Source organism: Hibiscus syriacus, unplaced genomic scaffold (assembly GCF_006381635.1).
Source record: "Hibiscus syriacus cultivar Baekdansim isolate YM2019G1 unplaced genomic scaffold, ASM638163v2 tig00111097_pilon, whole genome shotgun sequence".
In the NCBI taxonomy this organism is placed as follows: domain Eukaryota; kingdom Viridiplantae; phylum Streptophyta; class Magnoliopsida; order Malvales; family Malvaceae; genus Hibiscus; species Hibiscus syriacus.
In genome coordinates, this window is record NW_024062982.1 from 590,788 (window position 1) to 614,220 (window position 23,433).

At 35.4% G+C, this 23,433-nt stretch overlaps 1 protein-coding gene across 1 annotated transcript; it reads left to right on the plus strand.

The window, feature by feature from the left end:
- Nucleotides 1–174: 174 nt before the first annotated feature.
- Nucleotides 175–23,203, plus strand: LOC120153016 (transcriptional corepressor LEUNIG_HOMOLOG-like). Its single transcript, XM_039165046.1, has 11 exons — nucleotides 175–590; nucleotides 898–938; nucleotides 1,073–1,170; nucleotides 1,355–1,464; nucleotides 10,767–11,047; nucleotides 11,153–11,228; nucleotides 11,366–11,477; nucleotides 12,016–12,065; nucleotides 12,157–12,399; nucleotides 19,160–19,164; nucleotides 23,077–23,203. Exons 2-11 carry the CDS (start codon nucleotides 907–909, stop codon nucleotides 23,201–23,203), a joined length of 1,134 nt encoding a protein of 377 aa, XP_039020977.1. The 5' UTR covers nucleotides 175–590; nucleotides 898–906.
- Nucleotides 23,204–23,433: the final 230 nt, after the last annotated feature.

Here is a 23,433-nt window from a genome sequence, read left to right on the forward strand (position 1 = left end):
AATTCGAGCGTGTGCCATTAACGCCCCTAATTTTCACCACCGAACTTGCTCGACAAATAATCCACGGATCAACCCCACCGGGGACCGCCTCGGCCCACACGAACCAACTAAAGCTCGGTTACTTTCCATTCCGAACCAAACTCCGAACTGAAAACTCTCTATAAAAAGGAACAGAATCTAACCACGAACCGCAGCTGAGGTTTCTTCAGAATAAGCCTTTTTTTCCACTGAAAATATCTGCAGACTACATGTTCCCCGATTCTGCAAAAAAATCTTTTTACTGTTAAAGTTCGAGCTGTTCTACTTCAGTTACACTAAAAAGAATCATTAACAGTTTTCTTAAGAAATATTTTTTTACTTTGGCTGACATAATTAATAGAATTATAAAAACTTTCTATGATTGTTTATGTGTCTATGGCTACAGCTTCAGATCGCTTTAAGCTCCGCAAATTCAGTCAGTGTCAAAAAACAAAGATCTTAACTGTTTTTTGCTGAATTGGAGATTTTTCTTAAAATTGTTTAGCTTGAATTGGAGTTTGTGTGGTGTAGATCCTGTCGAAAGGTTGTCTAAGCATTGATCCAGTTCGCCGGTAATTATTTCATAGATTAATTGTGAATTACATTGTTGAATTTCGAGTTTTGGTTTGTTTGGCAGCTGAGAAAAATAATAACATAGTGAGTTTTGAAGAAAAAATTAGCCATTATTTAGATGAAAATGTAAACCTCAGTTTCAGTAAAGTCACGCTAAAAACAAGTTGAATTATCTTCTATATATTTTAAATTATTTCTTAATATTTACTTGCTTTTTCTGATAAAAACTCTGTTTCCTTTAGATGACTACTTATTAAGGAAAGATCTAATGTCCTGGATTTTTTTTAAAAAAATTCTTTTTTGCAGGAAAAGAAAATGGCGCAGAGTAATTGGGAAGCATACAAGATGTAATAGTGATTGTTTACTTCGTTGTCGCTGCTTTTGTTGATAATTAGTTTATATAACTTTGAACTTGTTTCCTTTCAGTAGATTCAACAAGAAATAAGTGATTTTTTATTTCATTTTTTGGTTCATGCTGCAGGCTTGATGTTTATATTCATGATTATCTGTTGAAAAGAAAGTTGCATGCTTCGGCAAAAGCTTTCATGACTGAAGGAAAGGTTGCCACAGATCCAGTAGGTAATATTTACAAGCATATTCATGCATAATATGGCGAGCTCTAAGCCAAATGGCCTGAAATGTTAGATGACTCTGATTCTTTGTTGATACTTCGACTATGCGAGCCATCTTTTTGAATTGTCAGTTAGTGGCAGTATCACCTATTTTACATCTGTCTTAAGCTGTCTGTTAATTGTTTCTGCAGCAATCGATGCGCCTGGAGGATTTCTGTTCGAGTGGTGGTCTGTCTTCTGGGACATATTTATTGCTAGAACAAATGAGAAACATTCTGAGGCTGCTGCAGCCTATATAGAGGTGTCTTTGTTTTGTTATATAAAATATTGGCGGATTTACTTTTTGCTCATTTCTCGTAGATATAATTCTATATGATTGTCTCAGGAAAGGCGAGTTAATATACGGCGTTACCGGATACATTGAAAGATATTTAATAAATTCGGTTTAGCGCTACCGGAAATATTGACTAATAATAATGTAGTAGGTCTAAGTCATGAAGAAATATTAAAAAATTGTGTAACCGGCAAACTTAACTTGTCGGTTCATGTCAATCCAAATTAAAAATGTGTCGATCCAAAACGATATAACAGGTAAAACTATGACAAAACCGGTATTGAAATGATAAAACCGGTAAAGCGTTACCGGATACATTTAAAGTGTCGGTACTTTAATATAAGGATCGACACTTCGTGAATTTAAAAGAGAAGCAGTTTTAAATCCTATAAAGTGTCGATACTTTTAAAAAATGTGTTGATCCAAAACTGTAACACCCCCAACCCGTATCCGACCCGGATACGAGTCCGAAGTGTCACATTGTCTTTTCAAACATTTATTCATATAAAATAATGAGTAATTTAAAAACTTTCATTACATTGAACTTATTCAAAACGTTTACAAAACTATTCAGAGCTTATACAATATATATTCTTTTGATTACATGCCAACTAAAACTTTATTTATTAAAATACGTATTATTCACCTCTTTTCTAATCTGACATTTGGTAAGGAGAACTGACCGGTCTTGCTCCATATTGCTCTTTACTCTTCTCGAAACCTACGTGTGAAACAATCACACTCTAAGTCGTTGACTTAGTGAGGCATATAAACATATAATAAAAACCATAGAACATTTCATATAACAAAACACATACCTGTACAAATACTATCAATCATTAACATATCTATCATATAATATCATACATTTTTCCAATCAATACCCATTTCATCCGATGAATATGTATTCTAAATATTTCATCATGACATTTCAATATGCATGTATCTATTACATGATAACATATATAATCATATCATGCACATACGAAACTTACCTTCTTGTACCACTTTCACTTTAAAGTTTGTATTTCAATTGCCCATGTATATTATTGAGAATAGAGGTATGTGAGTACATTGAGGTTGTGCACTAATGCTGTCACCACAGCTCGTATAATTGCACCGAAGTGCCACATAGAATTGCACCGTAGTGCCATATAATAATGTCCATAAGGACCACATATTATTCTTAAGAATCATATACATATACTAGGGATCAAGTATGTGTCTTACAAGACTTCACACATGTTCCACAGAATATATATATATCCCGAAGGACCGCGTAGAATTGCACCGTAGTGCCATATAATAATGTCCATAAGGACCACATATTATTCCTTAAGAATCATATACATATACTAGGGATCAAGTATGTGTCTTACAAGACTTCACACATGTTCCACAGAATATATATATCCCGAAGGACCGCGTAGAATTGCACCGTAGTGCCATATAATAATGTCCATAAGGACCACATATTATTCCTTAAGAATCATATACATATACTAGGGATCAAGTATGTGTCTTACAAGACTTCACACATGTTCCACAGAATATATATATATCCCGAAGGACCGCGTAGAACCCTCGACTCTTGGCATGCCAACTATACCTATAGCTCTCATATCATATACTATGGGCATTATTCTTATGTTTCATATCACTTGTTCCTTTTCTTCGGTCACATACCATATGTATGTGTGAACGTACATCTCATATCATATAACCTTTATCTCAAGTGCATGTAATCACGTATTACATGTAATAACGTAGATCATTTCATATGGATTATATCATTTCTCATTTTTCATGTAAACACACATGTCATATCTTATTCACATATGTTCATATATACATCATATATCACATAGAATAACATATAAACTTATACATATATTCATGTACATACTTTCATATAGTTCGTATATCAATGCCCTATAACTTATCTCACATTATTTATATCCTAGTTTCATATATTTACTTAATTCAATTTCACATAACTTGTTACCTATATATATTCTTATAACTTATCATCACATAACTCCCATAACATCTTCCTATAGCTTCATAGATCTTTACTATATGACTCATATATTATATATTCATTTAAGCCCATAACTCTTCCCATATAGTTTATCTTACATGTTCATATAATCACTTCTGTCAATGTCTCCTAATTTATATATTATTTTCATATTGTCCTATAGGTCAATGTTATTTAACTTGTCTCACTTTTCATTTCATCTCATAAGTTGGTTATACTAATTCTCATATATTTAACTCGTGTAATTTATATCTTGTTATTATATCTTCAACTAGACCTATATCCACATGTTCATAATCACATAACTTATATTCTTTTTCATATAATCACATATGTCTATGTCATTTAACTTATCATTTATATCAATATCATATATATTTTATATCATTTTCTCTTGCTATCACATAAGTCCTTGCTATTTTTACATAGTTCGTGATCCTATAGTCAATTATAATAGCATATGTTTATCTTATCTAATATCATGTAGTTCTTTAACTTATGTCCTATATCACATATTTATATTATAAACTTATATAATCACATATACTATTTAAACCCGTTCACATAACTTATCACACTAACATATATTCATTCAATTCATGTAACATATGCAATACATATAACATATGTACCCATTTTCATGCACTCATGCAAACATAAGAATCACAATTCAAATAACATTTTTAGGAGTCCCTTCTTACCATAGTGACTCCATCACTGGCTCATCGCAAGCCAATGTTTATTTGATACATAAGTACAATTTAAATTGCACTCACCTGGGCCTCGTTGTTTGAATCAATCTTAATCCTTAGTTTGTTCCGGAACAAGCTTTCATTCTATATCTACATAATAATACATTAATACTTATCAGTATACTGATTGATATATTTGAAACTATCACTCCTTAGGCTCAGAGAAAAGCCAATTTCATCTTTTAATGAAGGTATGCATCGATGCACAACTGATGCATCGGTACATAAAATGCATTCGATGTTGTATTATTATTGGGATGCATCGATGCATGCCTTATGCATCGATGCACTAATTGCATTCGATGTTTCTATTTTAAAAGAGTGCATCGATGCATTACCAATGCATCGATACACCTTCAAGAAATTTCTGGGTTTTAACCTTGATGCATCGATGCACTATGAATGTGCATCGATGCACTCTGCCCAGAATCCTCTTTTATGCCCGAAAATCCACTCTTTTCAGCTTAATACTTCATATATCATCCCTTTTCTTATTTTTAACTTACATACTCATATTCAGACTCATTCCTATTCATTAATCACCTCTTTAACATCAAAATCCTATCCTCCATATGAAATTCAAGAATTACACTAAATTTTCAACATGTTCCAAATTCAATTCTATTGCTTCTAGCTTTTTAATTATACCTTTGACAAGTCAAATCCATCTTTAGAACTTCAAAAACCTTTCTATAACAAAATTTCATTTCTATACCCTTCATATCATTTCCTTTCTAATTCTCTATTCTTGATGTTTAAAGCTTATATAAGCTTTCCTTAAGTTTATATAATACTCCAAGAATCAAAATCAACTTATAAATCCAAGAATTAAACAGCTGAAATTAAACTCACCTTTAAATGAGGCTTACGGGAAGAAGAAGAAGCTGGAGAAGAAGACTCTGGATAATTCTCTCCTTTCCCACGTGTTTTATAACCCTAAAAGAAAGATAAAAATCTTTCTGGTCAAATGACCAATTTGCCCTTTATTTCCTTTAATAATTACTGAATAACCTTCATCATATTTCTAATAAGTCATTGAACTATTCAATTATCCTACTTTAATCACCAATTTCTGAAACTTTATAATTTGGTCACTAACCCGGTATTGAGGATGTTACAAAAACGATATATCAGGTAAAAATATGATAAAACCGATATCAAAATTATAAAACCAGTAAAACGTTACCGGATATATTGAAAGTGTCGACACTTTATATAAGGATCGACATTTTGTGAATTTAAAAGAGAAGCAGTTTTAGCGCCTATAATGTGTCGATACTTTAAAAAATATATAAATCCACAACGATATAACAGGTAAAAATATGATAAAACCGGTAAAACGATACCGGATATATTGAAAGTGTCGATACTTTCGTAAGTACGTGTAATAAATTATCGACACTTTCAAAGAAATAGGTAATTATCCTTTCGAAAGTATCGACACCTGAGATAAAAGTATCGACAATTTTGTATTTGTATCGATTATATATAAATAACACATCCGATGAAAATATAAAGGCCATATCTAAATATCCTCTGAAAATCGATAGAACGGACGAGTTTTTGAAATCGAAGCGTAATTGTTGCTGCATTTCAGAAGGCGTTTCTAAAGCGATGTTTGTTTGTTTGTTGATGCAGTCGAATCGAAAAGTATGTTGTCGAAACCCTAGTTTTTTATTATTACAGTAATCACGAATAGGGTTTTTATGTGTTGTTTGGGGTTTTGGAGTAAATAAGCATTTGGGACCGATTGCAGGTAGAAAGTGATATTGAAGGTAAAATATAAATGTCGATGCTTTTATTAAATATTATAGGTAGAAAATGATATTATATGTTGTATAAATGAGCTGACACATTTTGTAGTGGCCATTCAAATTCTTTTGAAGAAAACCGTTTTACCACAAGAGTAGTTATCTATATTTGTATATATGAATAAAGTGTATGTAACAAAATATTTTGATTTGCGTAAACTGATATATGAAGGAAAAATGGAGTCAATGGGTTGGAAAATTGTTGGTGGCGCAGATGACTTTGAAATGAGGTCGAGACTCGAAAGCAACCAAAGGGTGGATATATGTACTTCTAGTAAGTATCAATGTCTTTTTGTTATTATTGTTGAAATAGTAATTGGATTAAAGTATCGATAAACTTTAAATTGATTACAAATTTTAAATGTTGACAGTATGGCCGAATGCAAAAGGATGAAGGAAGATGGCACACAGAGCGGTTCGGTATGTAAAATGAAATTGACATTGAGTAGTATTTAGTGTTAATGTATTGATTAAGAAACGTTTATGTTTAATATTAGGTGACAAAAGATGTGAGGTCCAAATGGAATTCAATGAGTGATGCTGAAAAGGAACCTTACATCACACAGTCAAGGAATGATAGTAAAGAATACAAAGAACGGAGGAAAGCACATGAAAATAAGGTATTCATTAAACTTGTAAATACGTTGATACAAAATATATTAGAACTATAACATTATATATTGTTAAAAAATGTAGGAAGTGTCGACAAGATGCAGCATTAAAAGGGTGAATTCATTAATTAAACACCTTAAGGAGAAGGGCCAGTTGAATGTGCTGGGAGAAATAGGTTTTGGATCGTTGGTAGGAGTAAGGGATCGACCTATTCAGAGGGAATTGTGTCGATCCTTGATGGCGCAATTTGATGTCAGACAATGTATTGCTAAGTATGGTGATTTTTCATTTCCTCTCGGGATCCCATGTGCTGCAATCATATTGGGGGTAGAAAATGAAGGCAAAAGTGTTGTAGAAGTCTGTAAGAGTAAGGACTGGTTTTTCTTCCTATATCGACACTTTTTAATATTGTGTCGCTAATTTTAAGTAACGCGGTTTTTCTTTCTTCATTCAAAATATTTATATGTACATGTTTCTTATACACAATAGGAGTCATGTTGATACTTACGATATATGGAGATCGTTGTCATTCCATTCCGTCTTCAAAAAAATCAGTTGATGTAGGCTGTGTGCTTGTACTCAAACTGAGCTTGACTTGAGGACATGTTAGTTTGTTATGTCCCTCACCGTTGCAGTACCCACATCGCCTAATTTTCTTCTCGACCTTGTTCTTCTGCACTTCTTTTCGCTTGCGTTGTTTTCGTTGAGGGTCACGAACGTTGTTTACTACAATGCTCTGGTTGACTGAATCATCCAAACCAAACGAGTTTTCTAATTCTTCTATTAGTTTTTTCATCTCATCTCTTGCGGTTTTGAAAGACTCGTCTGTCTTTGATGCAATGTAGCATAACCTACTTGACGTTGAACGTAGAGCAGCGAACCTTGCCATTTGCATCACTTCTGGAGACACATTCAAATCAACATAACTGGGTGCAGAAGCCTTCGCATCATTAGTACACCTACTTTGAATCAAAGTCCCGGGCAAATATGTGTAGTCCAAGTGCTTCTAAATGTGAAGTTGATGGCGACACGGAAGTCCAACGGTCTCGAATTTTTTGCAGGAGCAAATTAGAGTTTTCGTACGAGAATCAAAACTAATTTCAAATTTCCTATTTTTTTCTGCGTACTTTGACAAAATATAATGTTAAACATTCATCTGATAAGGACTTAATCTCTGCCTCAATCCGGTACAATATCTCCCGTATAAGTTCATCTTGGAACACGCGAAAAGATTCGCGGGTAAAAATCGCAGCGGCATGGCTTTCAAGGTCGACCAGTTTTGTGATCTGGAAGGGCTTCGTATGGGAACTTAAGTAATCCGCTTTCAACTCGTTCATACGCATTCTACTAATTCCATCTTTAATTGCACGAATAACATCTAAATATGTCTTCTTGTGTTTCAGTGCAATAGCTAGTGAAGCATTCATAGACTCGCACCTTTGTGTTGAGCGAATATTGGCAAAGAAATGACCGGTTAGATATGCTTGTGCCCATAAGTGTCGTGTATTTCCCTTCTCAATCACCCATGGATGCTTTTGGACGTTGAATTATGAAACAACCGAACGCCATTGAATATCAAATTCCTCGGTTGTCCACCAGGAAGCCATGCATTTTGAGAATGCTGCTGTAAACTTTGGGTCACCAATGTTAGCTTGTGCATTGCGAGAAAGATGCCAAGAACATAATCTGTGCTTAGCATAAGAGATAACAGATTTGATAGCCCTCTGCATTGCCCTATCCCCATCGGTGACAACTGAAATAGTTGATTTATTTATCATGGCTTCTAAAAATTCTGTAGCACCCACTCGAAAGATTGAGACGTCTCGTCAGCGATTATGGCAGTGGCAAACACAATTGTGTTATGGTGATGATTGACACCAACAATAGGCATAATTGGTCGACCATACAAATTATCTTTGTACGTTGTGTCGAACGCAATTACATCACCGAAGCATGTGTAATCCGATCTCGATGTAGAATCCGACCAAATAAGATTATACAATGCCCCCGATTCGTCTACCGAGTATGTCATAAAAAACCCGGGATCATCATGTTTCTTATAATCAAAGTAGGCAATAAGCGCATTCACATCCCAATCGACGATTTCCTTTACTTTACCTCTTTGAAGTGCATTGTAGAGGTCTTTATGTGTAAATCCAACATTATGATAGCCCCCTGCCTGCTGCGTTAAATAGTTCATTACTTGTGACGTACCAATACCGACCTCTTTCAATGTTGTTGCCTCATCGATATCAGCCTTACTTACAGCTCTATTAGAACGCATAAATGGTGTCATAGCAGGTGTGCACAATGCATGATTATGTTTCTGATCAGACTTACTTATAACCCACTGATCGTTTGTATTTGTTGTTGTAACTACGACTCTAGCCTTACATCCTATTCTTGTGACTGGCGTATGAGCACGTTGACGATCAACAGTATTGACTTTTGATACTCGAAACCCTTCTTTGGAACAACAAAATTCTTGTGTCTTCACATTCCCTTCCACGTCAAGCCGTGTTGTTCCCTTACGTGCACTAAACCCATGTTCCCGTGCGAATCCCTTGTAAAAGTACCAAGCTTGATCACGTGAACAGAAGAGCTGACCAACCAATCTGTCAGATTCATCAACATTATGTACTTCATGGCATTCCTCGGTTGGCTTAACATTGTCTACATCAGTATTATCCATGGCAAAAATTTTGTTGTGCAAGTTCAGTGGTCCAGGAGTTAATGGAGATGTAAGCAAAGGTTCATTTTGAACATGTTTCAGTCGTGCTGCTTTCAATAGGATGTGGTATTGGTAGTGGTAGTTAAAGGGTGGGTACAAAATTAAATTCGCAGTATATATTTAGGTATGTACAATAACTACAAGTATCGACCCAAAAAACATCAAAACCAATAATTATAATGTAATAGGTAAATTAACAATGTAACAAGTATCGACCCAAACGAGGTGCACGCATAATATATTAGGTCAACATAAAGTATCGACACTTATTAAAAGTATCGATCCCGAAAACATCGAAACCAATAATTATAATGTATTAGGTAAATTTACAATGTAACCGATATAAATATACCGGTTTTATGCTAAAATAGGTCAGCATATAGTATCGACACTTGTTAAAGTTGTGTCGATACTTACGGTCTAGAATGAATGCCAAAAAAGGTGTACCCTTAAAGTGTCGATACATTTATTAAAAAAGTATCGATCCCTAAAACATCGAAACCCATAAGTATAATGTTCAATGAAACCGATATAATTATACCGGTTTTATGAGAGAATAGGTCTAAATCATATATTGATACTTTTTTAGTTTGTGTCGATATTTTTGTCCATAATGAAATATTAAAACCAACGAGGTGCAAGCATAAAGTGTCGATACTTACGGTCTAGAATGAATGCCAAAAAAGGTGTACCCTTAAAAAGTGTCGATACATTTATTAAAAAAATATCGATCCCTAAAACTTCGAAACCCATAAGTATAATGTAATAGGTAAATGGTCAATGAAACCGGTATAATTATAACTGTTTTATGAGAGAATAAGTCTAAATCATGTATCGACACTTTTTTAGTTTGTGTCGATATTTTTGTCCAGAATGAAATATTAATGCCCAACGAGGAGCAAGCATAAAGTATCGATACTTTTATAAAAAGTTTCGACACTTTATGAAATATCGAAACCGATAATTATAATGTAATAGGTAAATTTGCAATGTTACCGGTATAAATATACCGATTTACTTATAAAATATGTCAATATAAGCGCTACCTATTTCATTATATAAGCGCTACTTAATATGTTATTGTACTTGATAATATTTCCCGTTAAATACCTATTTTATTATATAAGCGCTATCTATTATTATATAAGCGTTACCTAATATGTTATTGTACTTGATAATATTTCCGGTTAAATAATATAACATAACCGGTCTAAATTTTAACCGGTCACTTATTTAACCGGTCACACCGTATATTAGCCATTTTTTAGGCGCCGCACCGCAGAACTACCATAATTCTATCTGTTTGTGGTTTGGAAAAACAGTCTCAACAACTTAAAGCAAAGGAACAACAGCAACTGCAAATGCAGCAGCTGCAACTAAATGTGCATTTGCAACGTAGGGATCCAAGTCATCATGCTCTTGGTGGTTCTGTAAATACTATTGATTCTGAAGGAATGATCGGACAGCCATCACCCAGTGTTTTAGCCACGAAAATGTATGAAGAACGTGTGAAACACCTTCATTCTGCAGATTCAGAGACATCATCAGCACTTATTGATGCCAACCGGATGGCCCTTTATAAAACTCAGGCCAATAATCAAGGGTATGATTCACTAATCCTTATGTGCTCTTTACTTCCTAGTTGAAATCTGTATGTTCTAATTGGACCAAGTCTTTTATTTATTTCTACCTTATTTTGTTTACACAGCCAACTGCTGCAAGGTAGTCCTGGAAATATGTCAGCGGCTTTTCAACAAATCCAGTCACTAACACCACTGACCACTGTAACTGCCCGGATTAGATGCTTTTCAATCATTTGAGCTACTGTTATATGTGTCGTTTTTTCCTTATCTTGCTTGTTTTGTCATTTCTTTCTCTATGAACTGTATAATTTATGTATTTCTACTTCTACTACTTCTAGGATATCAAAAGCGAAGTTAATTTGGGTGGAAACCAGAAAAGCTTATCGATGGATCCCTCATCCATCTACGGTCAGGTCATTTTACAACCTAAATCAGGGCTAGGTGGTGCTGGTAATGACACCTATCTTTCTACATTAATTACATGTATTTTAATAGTACGTTTTTGTTTTATTTTTCTTTTGTTTATGGACGGTGCATATCGATTAGATTTTAAATCTTAAATTACCTATTCTAGTCCACCTGTAAGATTGAATTTTGTCAGATGCTTGGGTTTACGGGGCAAATTTAGTTTATGTTTTATTCTCTGAAAATTTGATAAGTACTACCTTAATGATTTAATCTGGCTACGATGTTGGGTAGCTAAATACTTGCATAATATGAAGACTAGATAGCTCAGCCTGAGATGAAGATGCATGCTACTGTCAGTATCTGGTATTCAAGATACATAACAATAATAAGATTGAGGGACAAATTGCTGCGAGCTTGACACAAAAAAGTGCCTATTAGTTATGTAAAGCTGAGATATTCCGCATGGAGAAGCAGTTACCTTTGCTAACGGTACTATCTTTTAAGAATTTTGGATTTTCTAGAGCCTATTTGACCTCCCCTTCCTTCGTTTAACCCATCTTTCTCAACTTTGTGCCCTCAGTATTGAATCAAGGCGTCTCTGGTCTCCCGTTAAGAGGCTGGCCTCTAACTGTAAGTTATACTCACCTTCTCCAGTCCTTGTTTTTTGTTTTCTTTTAATGCAAACCTAGATATTTTATACTCGAATGGAACTTCCATACAGGGGATAGATCAGTTACGACCGAATTTGGGCAAACAAATGCAAAACCCTAATCTACAAACTCAAAATCAATTCCTTTTGACATCACAACAACAGCACGTTTTGGCACAAGCTCAGATGCAAGGCAACTTTGGAAACTCAACGAACTTTGGGGAAATGTCAAGGGGTAATATGAATACAAAAGTTAGTCCGTCTGTTAGGAATGATGGATCGATATGCTTCCCAGTGCAATCAAGTTCTCCAAAGGTTTAAACCTTTTTCTTTACATCTTTACTTTGAAACCTTAAGATACGACCTCGTTTGTTGACATGTGTGCCGTCACGGCCTCATGAGTGTTTATTTGACCAATTACAAATAAAAGGTCACAATTTAATGAGTTTTCATTGATCTTTTATGTAATTTTGAAAAATTAAAAAGAAATTGATGAATTTAGTTATCTTTTGAGTTTATGTAGTTTTTTTTTATATAATTACCAAAAAGGTTGTAGCTTCTTTTTAATATTTGTTTCAACTTTTTGTGGTTTTTTCTAAATTATATATATAAATAGATTTTATGTTTTTCTATTCTACTTTATGAAATAATAATTTTTAGATTATGAAAATTATCAAAATTGTGGTTCCTTTTATGAAATTTTTTGCACTTGGAAAATGAGATGGTAGAGAGAGTAGTTATAGGGAGAAACTGAAGCTTTGGGATAGGGCAAAATAATATATATATATATATACACACACACGAGAACATGTACGGTTGTACACTAACAAAGTTGAAACTTAATAATATGAGAAAATAACTTCAGTGACCAAAAATCCCATATAATATACGATTTTAATCAACTTTTTCCGGATTTGCCAAAATGACCAACAAAATCGCAATGCGATCGCTAATTCGTAACGCGATCTCCATTATCGCAAATTCGCGTTGCATTTCGCGTTGCGATAGTTGAAAATCGCGTTGCGATGGTCTACAGTGTCGTTGCGATTTTCCCAATTCGCAATGCGAATAAGTAAATCGCAACGCGAATTGGGAAAATCGCAATGCGATACTGACTATCGCAATGCGATACTTACTATCGCAATGCGATAATACAAAATCGCAACGAGATACTGACTTTCGCAACGCGATTCTGACTTTCGCAACGCGATAATACATAATCGTAATGCGATTTTCAAAGCGCCATTAGTATCCTGGCCAAGTATTTTATTTTTAAATTCCAAACACGAATATTAATATATTGGAACACTGAACCGTCTACAGTATATCCCGTAATCACAACTCATAACCTAAAACCTAAAATCACAACTCAGTCTCATCTCCATCTCTCACTCTCTCACCCATCTCCGACGAAATCCGTCCCCATCTCCGGCGAAATCCGTCTATCTCCATCTCTCAGAGCCACCCTCACAATCAGAAATGGAAAATCAACCAAATCAACCAACGAGGGTTAGTTTTTTTAATTATTTTCTTTTTGAAATTTTTACATTATTATTAGGTTTTTCATATTGAAATTGATGATAAGTTTACTGGTAATTTCAATAATAGATTAACCATTTCACTTAGATTGCTTATTAAATCAACCGAGAATCGCAACGCGATTTTAGTTTCGCGTTGCGATAGTCATTTTCGTGTTGCGATTTTCATTTTCAGAAACTATTCTTCTTCTGCAAATTGAAACTTGAATGAATTTCATTACTTCAACCAAAAAACAAATACAAATACGAAATTTACAGTGTTGCAAATTTAAGTTTGAAGAATAAACTACTACTCTTTATGTTTATTATTGTTTTTGGTATATCTTCACAGTGTAGTTTTTGGTATATCTAACTTGATATGTTTATTGTTTTTGTAGAACTTTTATTTGGCTCAATTGACCTTAAGAAATAAAGTCAGCCTGGCCAAAATAATTGCGTCGAAGCTTTCACCTGCACAAAGAAAAATGTTTGAGGATACATGCTTCGGGCCATGGCTGAAAGTACAACATCCTGGTGGAGATGCGATATTGACACACCTGTTTCTTCAAACCATGACTAGCGATCTACCAGAGACTATAAAAACGTCGTGATGAAGAGATATGGTTTGATTTTCCACCGGCGTATACGTGTTTTGGGCGGGAGGAGTTTTGCTTAATCACCGGTCTACGCTTCGGACACGATGATGTAGGTCGGTACACTAGACACATTACCCGCCCATCATGGCTATCCTGGGTTTTTCTTGAGCTGGAGAAGCTGAATCTACACGTAGAAGACCTGACAAGATTGTTGAATAAGAAAGATGGTTTTACTCGGATGGATGACGTCGACGTTGTCCGAGTATGCCTTCTAATTCTTTTGCATACCGGCTTTTTAGGCAGAGAGGCCAGACAACCTATTCCAAATGATCTAATCAAATTGGTAGAAGACCTAAATGCGTGGAACCTGTTTCCGTGGGGCTCGTATTTATGGAAAGCTACATGGAATAAGTTATCGTCTGCCTTGGATGATCGAAAAAGTTTGCATGGCGATGGTTCCAAATACACTTTGACAGGCTTTATTTGGGCCTTTAAGGTAAGAATTTTTATATAATGTTTCCAAAATTATAAGTAATTATTTAACAATTACTAATGTTTGTTATTATATTGTTTGTAGATTTGGATATTTGAGGTCTTTCCCGCCATGAAGACATATGCAATAAAAACTTCAAATGATATTCCCAGGGCTATTTCCTGGAAGAGGAAACGGACCTTGCAATGGGAAGATTTACTACGGTATACGACAATAAATAATGTAAGTTAACATAAATACTACCATATGTTTATAAACAAGTTATTACTAGTACACGTTTAACTTTGTTTGAGCTTTTATATTGTTAGGAGGCCAACACTCCTCTACAGAGGCTGACACCCACGGAAGCTGAGCTTGCCACTGATTGGTGGCAAGCTAGTAAGCGTTTTTTTGATGGAACGGTTGATGAGAAGCCTCCACTTCGGGATCCATCACCTCGCCCAGAGCTATCACCTCACCCAGAGCCATCATCTGATCGACCCGACTATACACCTCCACAACGACAGCCATCACCTATTCTGTCACATCATCGAGCCTCTTCTCCACCATCACCGCAAGATAGGTGACCGGTAAAGATGCCACGACGTTTATCTCCCTACTCTCCACCTCCACCTCAACGGGATGAGTTAGGGGAGTTACGTGATGAGGTCAATGCCTTGCGTGAGGAGATCGGTACTTTACGCAAAGACGATGGTGCATGGCGTGTTGAGGTGTCTACATTACGCGGTGAGGTAGCCGCTCTATGTGAGATGGTAGCATCGTTGTAGAATGAGGTTCATACTCTACGCAACGAGGTAAGTTTAAGATTTTTCATACTTGTAATTCATTCGGTTGCTGCCAATACTGCTAAACTATTTTTGTTAGTATTTGTTTTTGGTTTTGTTTTTGTCTTTTGGTTGAAGTAATGCAATCCATTCAAGTTTCAATTTGCAGAAGAAGAATAGTTTACTTTCGCAACACGAAAATGACTATCGCAACGCGGAAATGGCTATCGCAATGCGAAATGAAAATCGCAACGAAAATCGCAACGCGAAATGAAAATCACAATGCGATTTGTGTTTCGCGTTGCGATTTTGTCGTTGCGATTTCATTTCGCATTGCGATTTTGTCGTTGCGATTTTCATTTCGCATTGCGATTTTGTCGTTGCGATTTGTATTTCGCATTGCAATAGCCATTTCCGCGTTGCGATAGTCATTTTCGCGTTGCGATTTTAAGTTTCGAGTGGCGAAAGTAAACTATTCTTCTTCTGGAATGTTTATATATGTTGTCCTTTTAAATGTTTATATAAGTGCTTACTTCTGGAATGTTATCTGAGCATTTTGTGAACTATGATATAATAATGACTTGGGTGAATACAATGCTAGTTTGAAACATATTTGTCTTTGTTTAATATCATGTCTGTTTATTTACTGATTTATGTATTAATTTTTTTTAGTGGCCCGATAAGGTGGATGCTTTACGTCGGGTTTTCCTTACACGACGGAGTTCACGCATTAGACGGCGTGGACGTGCTATTACGTCTCCGTTCACCCCAATGGTGTGAAGACTCCGCAAGAAGAAGCCCGACTCACCTGTCATCCCTCAAGAGTCCCCTCCAATCGTTCAAAAGGCCCCTATCTTCCCTCAAGAGTCCCCCCATCGTTCAAGAGGCCACTGTCATCGTTGAAGAGGTCCCTCCCACCATTCCAGAGCCCGATTCACATGGGGTAATATATCGAAGTATTGAGAAACCCCCACCGGTTCCGGACATGATGGATGAGAGTTGGCTCTCGTATGAGTTACCGGCTAGTACCCTTCCGGTATCTGAAGTGGAGAGGAGACAATTACCGGAAATAATTGTGGATAATACCCTTTGGGCTAAGACCGCAGTTGATTTTTATCTACATGAGCGGAGCCAAGGGTGTTACACTGACATAAGCAAACTCAACGATGAAATGTTTTTGTTGCTTGATCGGTCTTGGTGGGGTGTGCTATTAGGGGTTGAAGACAGTGGATATTTCGATGGGGAGGTAAGTCTTATATTTGACTTATATATGATTTTGATTAATTTTTTAAAATTAATGTAATTCACTAATATATGTCTTTTTTCTGTAAAACAACATATTGATGCGTGGGTGTCACGTCTTCTAATAATAAGGAAGCTTAGGAAAAATAAAAAAAAATTCGCGATATACAATAATGCTGGCGGCTTTTCACGCAGTTCACTTGAAGAATCAACGAGATGAATCATTTTCGTTGGGCAACGGACAAGCTAAACTTTATCCTGCATGGTGGGAGGTCGATAAGGTTAGTGTTTATTTTTTAAATTTTTTAAAGGTGTTCATAAATAAGTGCGCAAATAAATGAATTATTACTTATGATTGCAGGTGTTTATCCCTGTTTTGGAACGTCGTCATTGGCTTCTCGTCCAACTTCAGCTCCCATCCCTGAAGATAATAGTATATGACAGCATGATAAATTACATATCACTGTCTGATTTGAGAGATATTATCAAGGGATGGAGCTCTCATTTGGCTAAATTCTTGGATGGGATTAATTATTGGACTCATTCTGGACACAAGAAGCCAAAGAAGTTCAATGTCACAGTTGTCGGAGATGAGACCGTGCCACAACAATCGCCGGGAGGCAGAGGGGATTGTGGTCCTCTCGTATGCATGTGCTTGGCACGTTTGACGACGAGAAGCACAGAGTTTCTACCTCCCACCGATAGAGATAGAGCTGCAGTAAGCTTATGGTTTCGGCATTATATGGCTAGAGCGATATATTCTAGACGCTGCCTACCTGCATCCACGTTATGAAAGTATCCATTGTTAATTGGTAAGTCAAATGCAAGTTTTGTTAACATATATACTCCTTTTGGTTTGAAAATGTTTGGTTAAGTACCTATAATTCAATAATTTGCTATTTGTAGGTTTTAGATGTGTAGGAAGTCTTGTTTGAGCAAATGTTTGGTTTTTGCAGTTTAATCCTTAAGTGAGCTGCGTGAAATGGATGTACGGGTGCAAAAGTTGATTCATTGATTCAATAATTGATGAGGAAATAAGAATTATTATTATTATTATTTTTTGATTGTTTAATTGATTTGTAAAAAATGATTTGTAAATGTTGATTTGTTTAATTGGTGTGTACATAATTCTTATTTGTGCTTGTTTAATTGATTGAAATGTAATAGTTGATTTGTTGATTTTCAATATGCATTATGTTGAAGGCAAAACCGACTATCGCAACACGAAACTGACTATCGTAACGAGAAAATCGCAATGCGAAATGAAAATCGCAACGAGAAAATCGCAATGCGATTTTCATTTCGCATTGTGATTTTCTAGTTGCGATAGCCATTTTCGCGTTGCGATTTTTCATTTCAAATTGCGGTAGCCATTTTCGCGTTGCGATAGCCATTTTCGCGTTGCGATTTCCCCGTTGCGATAGTCAAATGAATGTCTAATAAGTGATAACAACTGAACAGATCATAGCAATGTTCAAACTCAAGTTACTAATACATGCCTAACTGAAAATGTTAAAAGTGCACACATAAAATACACATAATACAACGTTTGCATTTAAAAATCACCTAAGTTAACAGTCCCAAAAGGTGAAGCCGGTTGTGATTGGGATTTTGAAGATGATTGCGATTTTCAGAATCTCGTTGCGAAAGTCAGAATCTCGTTTCTATTTTGTATTATCTCATTGCGATAGTCAGTATCGCATTACGATTTTCCAAATTCGCATTGCGAATTAGGAAAATCGCAACGCGATACTTACTTTCGCAACGAGATAATACATAATCGCAATGCGATTTTCAAAGTTTGCAATAGGTTTTAGTTTCGCAACACAAATTTTTTGTGTATATATCTACGCAGAAGCAACAACTCATAACCTAAATCCCTAAATCGCAACTCATTCAATCTCCATCTATCACTCTCTCCGGCGACATCCGTTCCTATATCCGTTCCTACATCCTTCCCCATCCGGCAACAGGTCTTAGTTTCGCAGCTCGTTTGTTTAGTAAATTAATTTACAACCATGAAATCATCTAATATTGATCATGTTTGGATAGATTTGTGTTTTGGAGGGTCATGGGAGAATGTTCATTGTGTTTTACAATATATGCCTTTACCCATGAATCTTCAACTAAAACTGTCATTAAAAAAGTTAACTTATGAAACTATAATGTTACGTGTTTCAAAGAAATTAAATTTAGAGCCCCTAAGTGGATTTAGGCTATCTTATCAGAGGAATGGTAAAGTTTATTTGTTAACCGACAATGAAGATGTTGAACGATTCATTACTTACATTAGTGTTTCTAGTGATGATGTTACATTGTATGTTGTTGAACCTAGAAGTAGTATTGTTGGGTCAGTAGCGGGTAGTAATCAACTAAGTTTTTCTCAAAACCCACAACCTTTCTCTAATCCAAATCCCAATCAACTTTCAGCACCAAATTCTGGTTTTCGTATTGACCAATTAGATGATGATGAGCTAACAGAAAAAATTGTGAGTACTAGTCAGTATTCAAAATTTGATCTTAGTCAATACCCGGACTTTGATATTGGTCAATACTCGGATTTTGATGATGTTTCAGAAGAAGAAACAGACCCTGTGTGTAATGATTTTGATATTGGTCAATACCCGAATTTTGATGATGAAACAACCGTTGCCGAGGAAGATGTTGTTGATGATAATGAGGAGGAAGTGGAGGCTGTGAATGAACATGTTGAACATCCATTCTGTAATTCATATAATCCTGAAGAAGAAAAAAAAGAAGAAAAAGAAGAAGAAAAAGTCCCCGAAGAAAAGAAAATGCCACGGGAGTATAACTGGAATATGCCAGAATTACTTCAGATACCGGAAGAAGAGTTGGTAAAGAAAGCAGTTGATTGTTACACAAAAGTTATTCGTATCAAGAAAGATGATTGTTTTGATACAAAGGAAGACTTGAAGATAGCTTTGTATACGAAATGTGTGGAAGATCAACTAAAAGTTAACAAATCAAGAAAAGATCGTTTCGAAACAAGGTGTATGATTGACAAAAACTGTACGTGGCGTATGATTGCAAAGAGGATAAAAGATTGCGAAATGTTTCAAGTTAGGACTTTTATTGATAAGCATACATGTTCAAGAACCCAAGTTTTTCCTCACCATAGACAGGCAAACAAAAAGGTGTTAGGTGGTTTTCTGGCTGAGTTAATGTTTTTGAATGGCAGGGTATATTGGGGACATGAAATTATGACTGACATGAATGCTCGGTTCAAGATTAGTATATCATATTCTCAAGCTTGGAGAGCCAAATGTTATGCCTTGGAATTGTTGAGGGGGTCGCCAGAAGTATCGTTTGCCCAACTGCCGGCTTATTGTCACAATTTAAAGCTGAAAAATCCTAGGTCGGTAACTCATATCAAAACAGATAGAGATGGACGCTTTGAGTTGCTGTTTATCGCCATTAGTGATGCGGTTAGTAAATCAATATAATTCTGTTGACTCATTTCTGTTAGTTACATGCATTTCACATTTAAATGATTATATTTCTTGTGTATATTATTTTGTAGATTCGTTCGTTTATTACTTGTATGCACCCAGTTATTATAGTTGACGGAGCACATTTGAAAGATCGATACCTTGGAGTAAACTTATTAGCAGTAGCCATGGATGCTAACAATGGGATATTGCCAATAGCTTACGGGGTTGGCAAATCTGAAACCTCTGGTTCATGGACATGGTTTATGGGGCATCTTAGGGATTGCATAGGTCCTATTAGCAATCTGACAATCATATCCGATAGGGCAAACTCAATTGACAACGCTGTTAGAAGGTGTTTCCCAGATGCTTTTCATGGACTTTGTGGTGTTCATTTGTATTTGAAATCTAAAATCAAGGTCTGCTGGTATAAAAAAAGCACAAATGGACATACTGGAAGGCTGTAAAATCTTATCGGGAAGTGGATTTCAATAAGCATATAAATTGTTTAAGACGTGTTTTGCCTCAGTGTGCTCAAACACTAGAAGATGTCGGGTTTGAAAGATGGTCAAGAGTACATCAACTTGGAGCAAGATATGGTTTCATGACGTCTAATAGTGCAGAATCAATCAACGCTCTAAGTCGTCATTCCCGGAAATTACCCATTACTATGTTAATGGAGTTTTTTCGAGCCTCTATTCAACAGTGGTACTACAAGAAAAGAAACCATGCAGGTATTATTTCTTTGAATTCGTAACTTATCATATATTTTACTAAGTATTATTTATTTAAATTTACAGGAACATTGGAACATCGTGTTACACCATGGACTGAAAAAAAGATAACGAAACGTGTTGTGAAGTCAACGTCATGGAGAGTTGAACCATGTTCAAATACTTTTGCATCTAGGTGTTGGAAGTTGATGAAGTAGAACATTGCTAAATGCTAATCTTTATTATTTAATTGTTTTGAAATAAATTATGCAGGTGAAAATAATAGTTGAGTTTTGTTCCTGCAGATGTCTCCAATAATTGGGGATAGATACAGATGCATAGATTGTACAGAGAAAATAGGATTTGACCTTTGTGGAGATTGCTATGCTACTCGACCTAAGCTTCCGGGCAGATTCAATCAGAGACATACCTCTGAACACAGGTTTGAGGTCTTACAAAGCTCCGACTCGAACGTGCTCCCCTAGCGGTAGAACCTTTACAGTGCCTTTGTCTCAAGTTACAAGGATGGTGGTGTTATTTGGACTGAAGTAAGACTGCGAACATGTGTGTATTTTGTATGTATGTGTGTATTTTGTATGTATGTGTGTATATATAGAAGAAAAATAAGCTCCATATGATGAACGTAAAGTAGTGGTTCAGTTTGTCTACACAACATGTCGAACATTTTTGTTGGCCATTCATGTTTGATTCATCTAAATTTAATACGAGTCTTATATTTGTCACTGATCCGGTTAGGATTTAAGGAATTTTTATCTAATTCGATTTTAGGGTTTAAATCGCATCCATTTTGATTTTTCGTATCTTTTTTTTTTGGCTATTTTCCTTGAATAATTAAAGAATACATCTTTCTATAGTATTTTCACCCTAAAAAGCTCAATCTGGTCGTATTCTTTAAACAAAAAGGTTTACCTGTTTTTTTTAAAAAAAATTGATTTTATAATATTAGGTTGGATCGAAATCTATTGAATTTAAATCGAATATCCATCCGTATTTATATTCAAAGTAAAAGAAACATCTAATAAACTAGAAAATAAATTAGAAAATAACATTATATAATTATAAAATTATGTCAGCAATTTGATTTATTTATTTTAAATTTATTTTTTGCTTTTTTCTAGGTTTTGAACATTAATATTGTCTTTTTTGATAGTCGTTAGTATCTTTTATTCTTTATCTTTGTGATTGACGGCGTCACCAACTTCAATGTTATTTGTTGAATGTCAACCTTCATTATTTTTCTTTATTTTACTATGATTTTTTAATTTTTAATAATTATATCTTTATGACATGTTTTCTCTACCTTTTATTACGTTTTTGGTTTTTCGGTTGTTATTTTTTGTTCATTCATTTTCTCATGACTGGATTTGAATTGTCATAACTAATCAAGATAACGTTTATTTATTATCATCTTGATATTCCTTTCTTTGGACTTGGATTTTAATTTTATTTATAGATTATCTTTCAATAGTTTGTGAATACATTTAATTTCATCCACCGTTATTTATATAATATTATATTATATAATTATATACATATATATATTAACACATATTTACATTTTATTTCACAGGACCAAGACCAAAGAGCCCAGCAGCAGCCCGTTACACCCAACAGACCAAGCCAACCCGTGACCCAACAAGAAACCTTATGGCAAATTAGGGTTTTAGTTATTCCAGCAGCTGTCGCCTCTCCCCACCGGCGCCAAAATCCTCTTTTCGCATGCCTTCCTCACGCCTCCAACAGCTCAAGTCCCACGCCGGAGATCTCGGCACCCACAACAAACGCAAGGATCTCGCAAGACTCATCCATAACCAACACAACAATAATATTAGTGTTATTTTTGGTTTTAAACACCTAAAAATAGGATTTTTAGTCCTATAAATTCATGTAAGCAACACCATTTGTGGGACAAGAGTTGATACGAAATAAAAAGAAAAATATTTAGAGCAAATTGTAGCCAAGAACAGTGATTTTTCAAAGGAAAAAATAAAGAGAAAAGGTAAAAGCTCGTACCTTTATTGCTTTAGACCATTGCATATGTGTTGTTCATCTTTTTTTTTCTTCGAATCAAACCCAAAAAAGAGTCTTGGTCGATGACCGGTGGGGTTATTTTGTCGAAGCATTTTTGTTAGATCTATGACCCCCCGAGGCTCGTTTTAAAAAACTAGTTGGATTTTTGTAATCTACACAAGAATAGCTTTCGGAAAAAGTCTACCTTTTCGTGTTTGGCCGCCGATGAACGACGGCCGCCGTCGCTCAACGGCGACGGCAAGGCAGAGTGGTCGCCGGAATCTGAAATCTGCGACCGTTGTTCATCTGGTTAATGAACATTTGAGAGAAAGTTTAAAAGAAGGGGGCTCTCTCGTTTGAAAGGAAGAAGAAATGAGGATTATAAAAAAAATTAACTTAAATACTAAGCCCGTGGAGCCCCGACCATGACTCGACCCATTTTCCCTTGGATCCAGGCGTTTTGTAAAAGAAAGGGAGTAATCTGTTTTTCGTCCCTCTATGCTTTTACAAGCTGATTTTGGTCCCCAATCGAGTTTACATCTTG

What these genes read in the sequence shown, in the direction of transcription:
- LOC120153016 (XM_039165046.1), top strand. Translation starts at nt 907, where the DNA reads ATGGCGCAGAGTAATTGGGAAGCATACAAGAT. An exon ending in AATTGGGAAGCATACAAGAT is followed by an intron (nt 939 to 1,072) that starts GTAATAGTGATT and finishes TTCATGCTGCAG; the next exon opens with GCTTGATGTTTATATTCATG. An exon ending in TAAGAGGCTGGCCTCTAACT is followed by an intron (nt 12,066 to 12,156) that starts GTAAGTTATACT and finishes ACTTCCATACAG; the next exon opens with GGGATAGATCAGTTACGACC.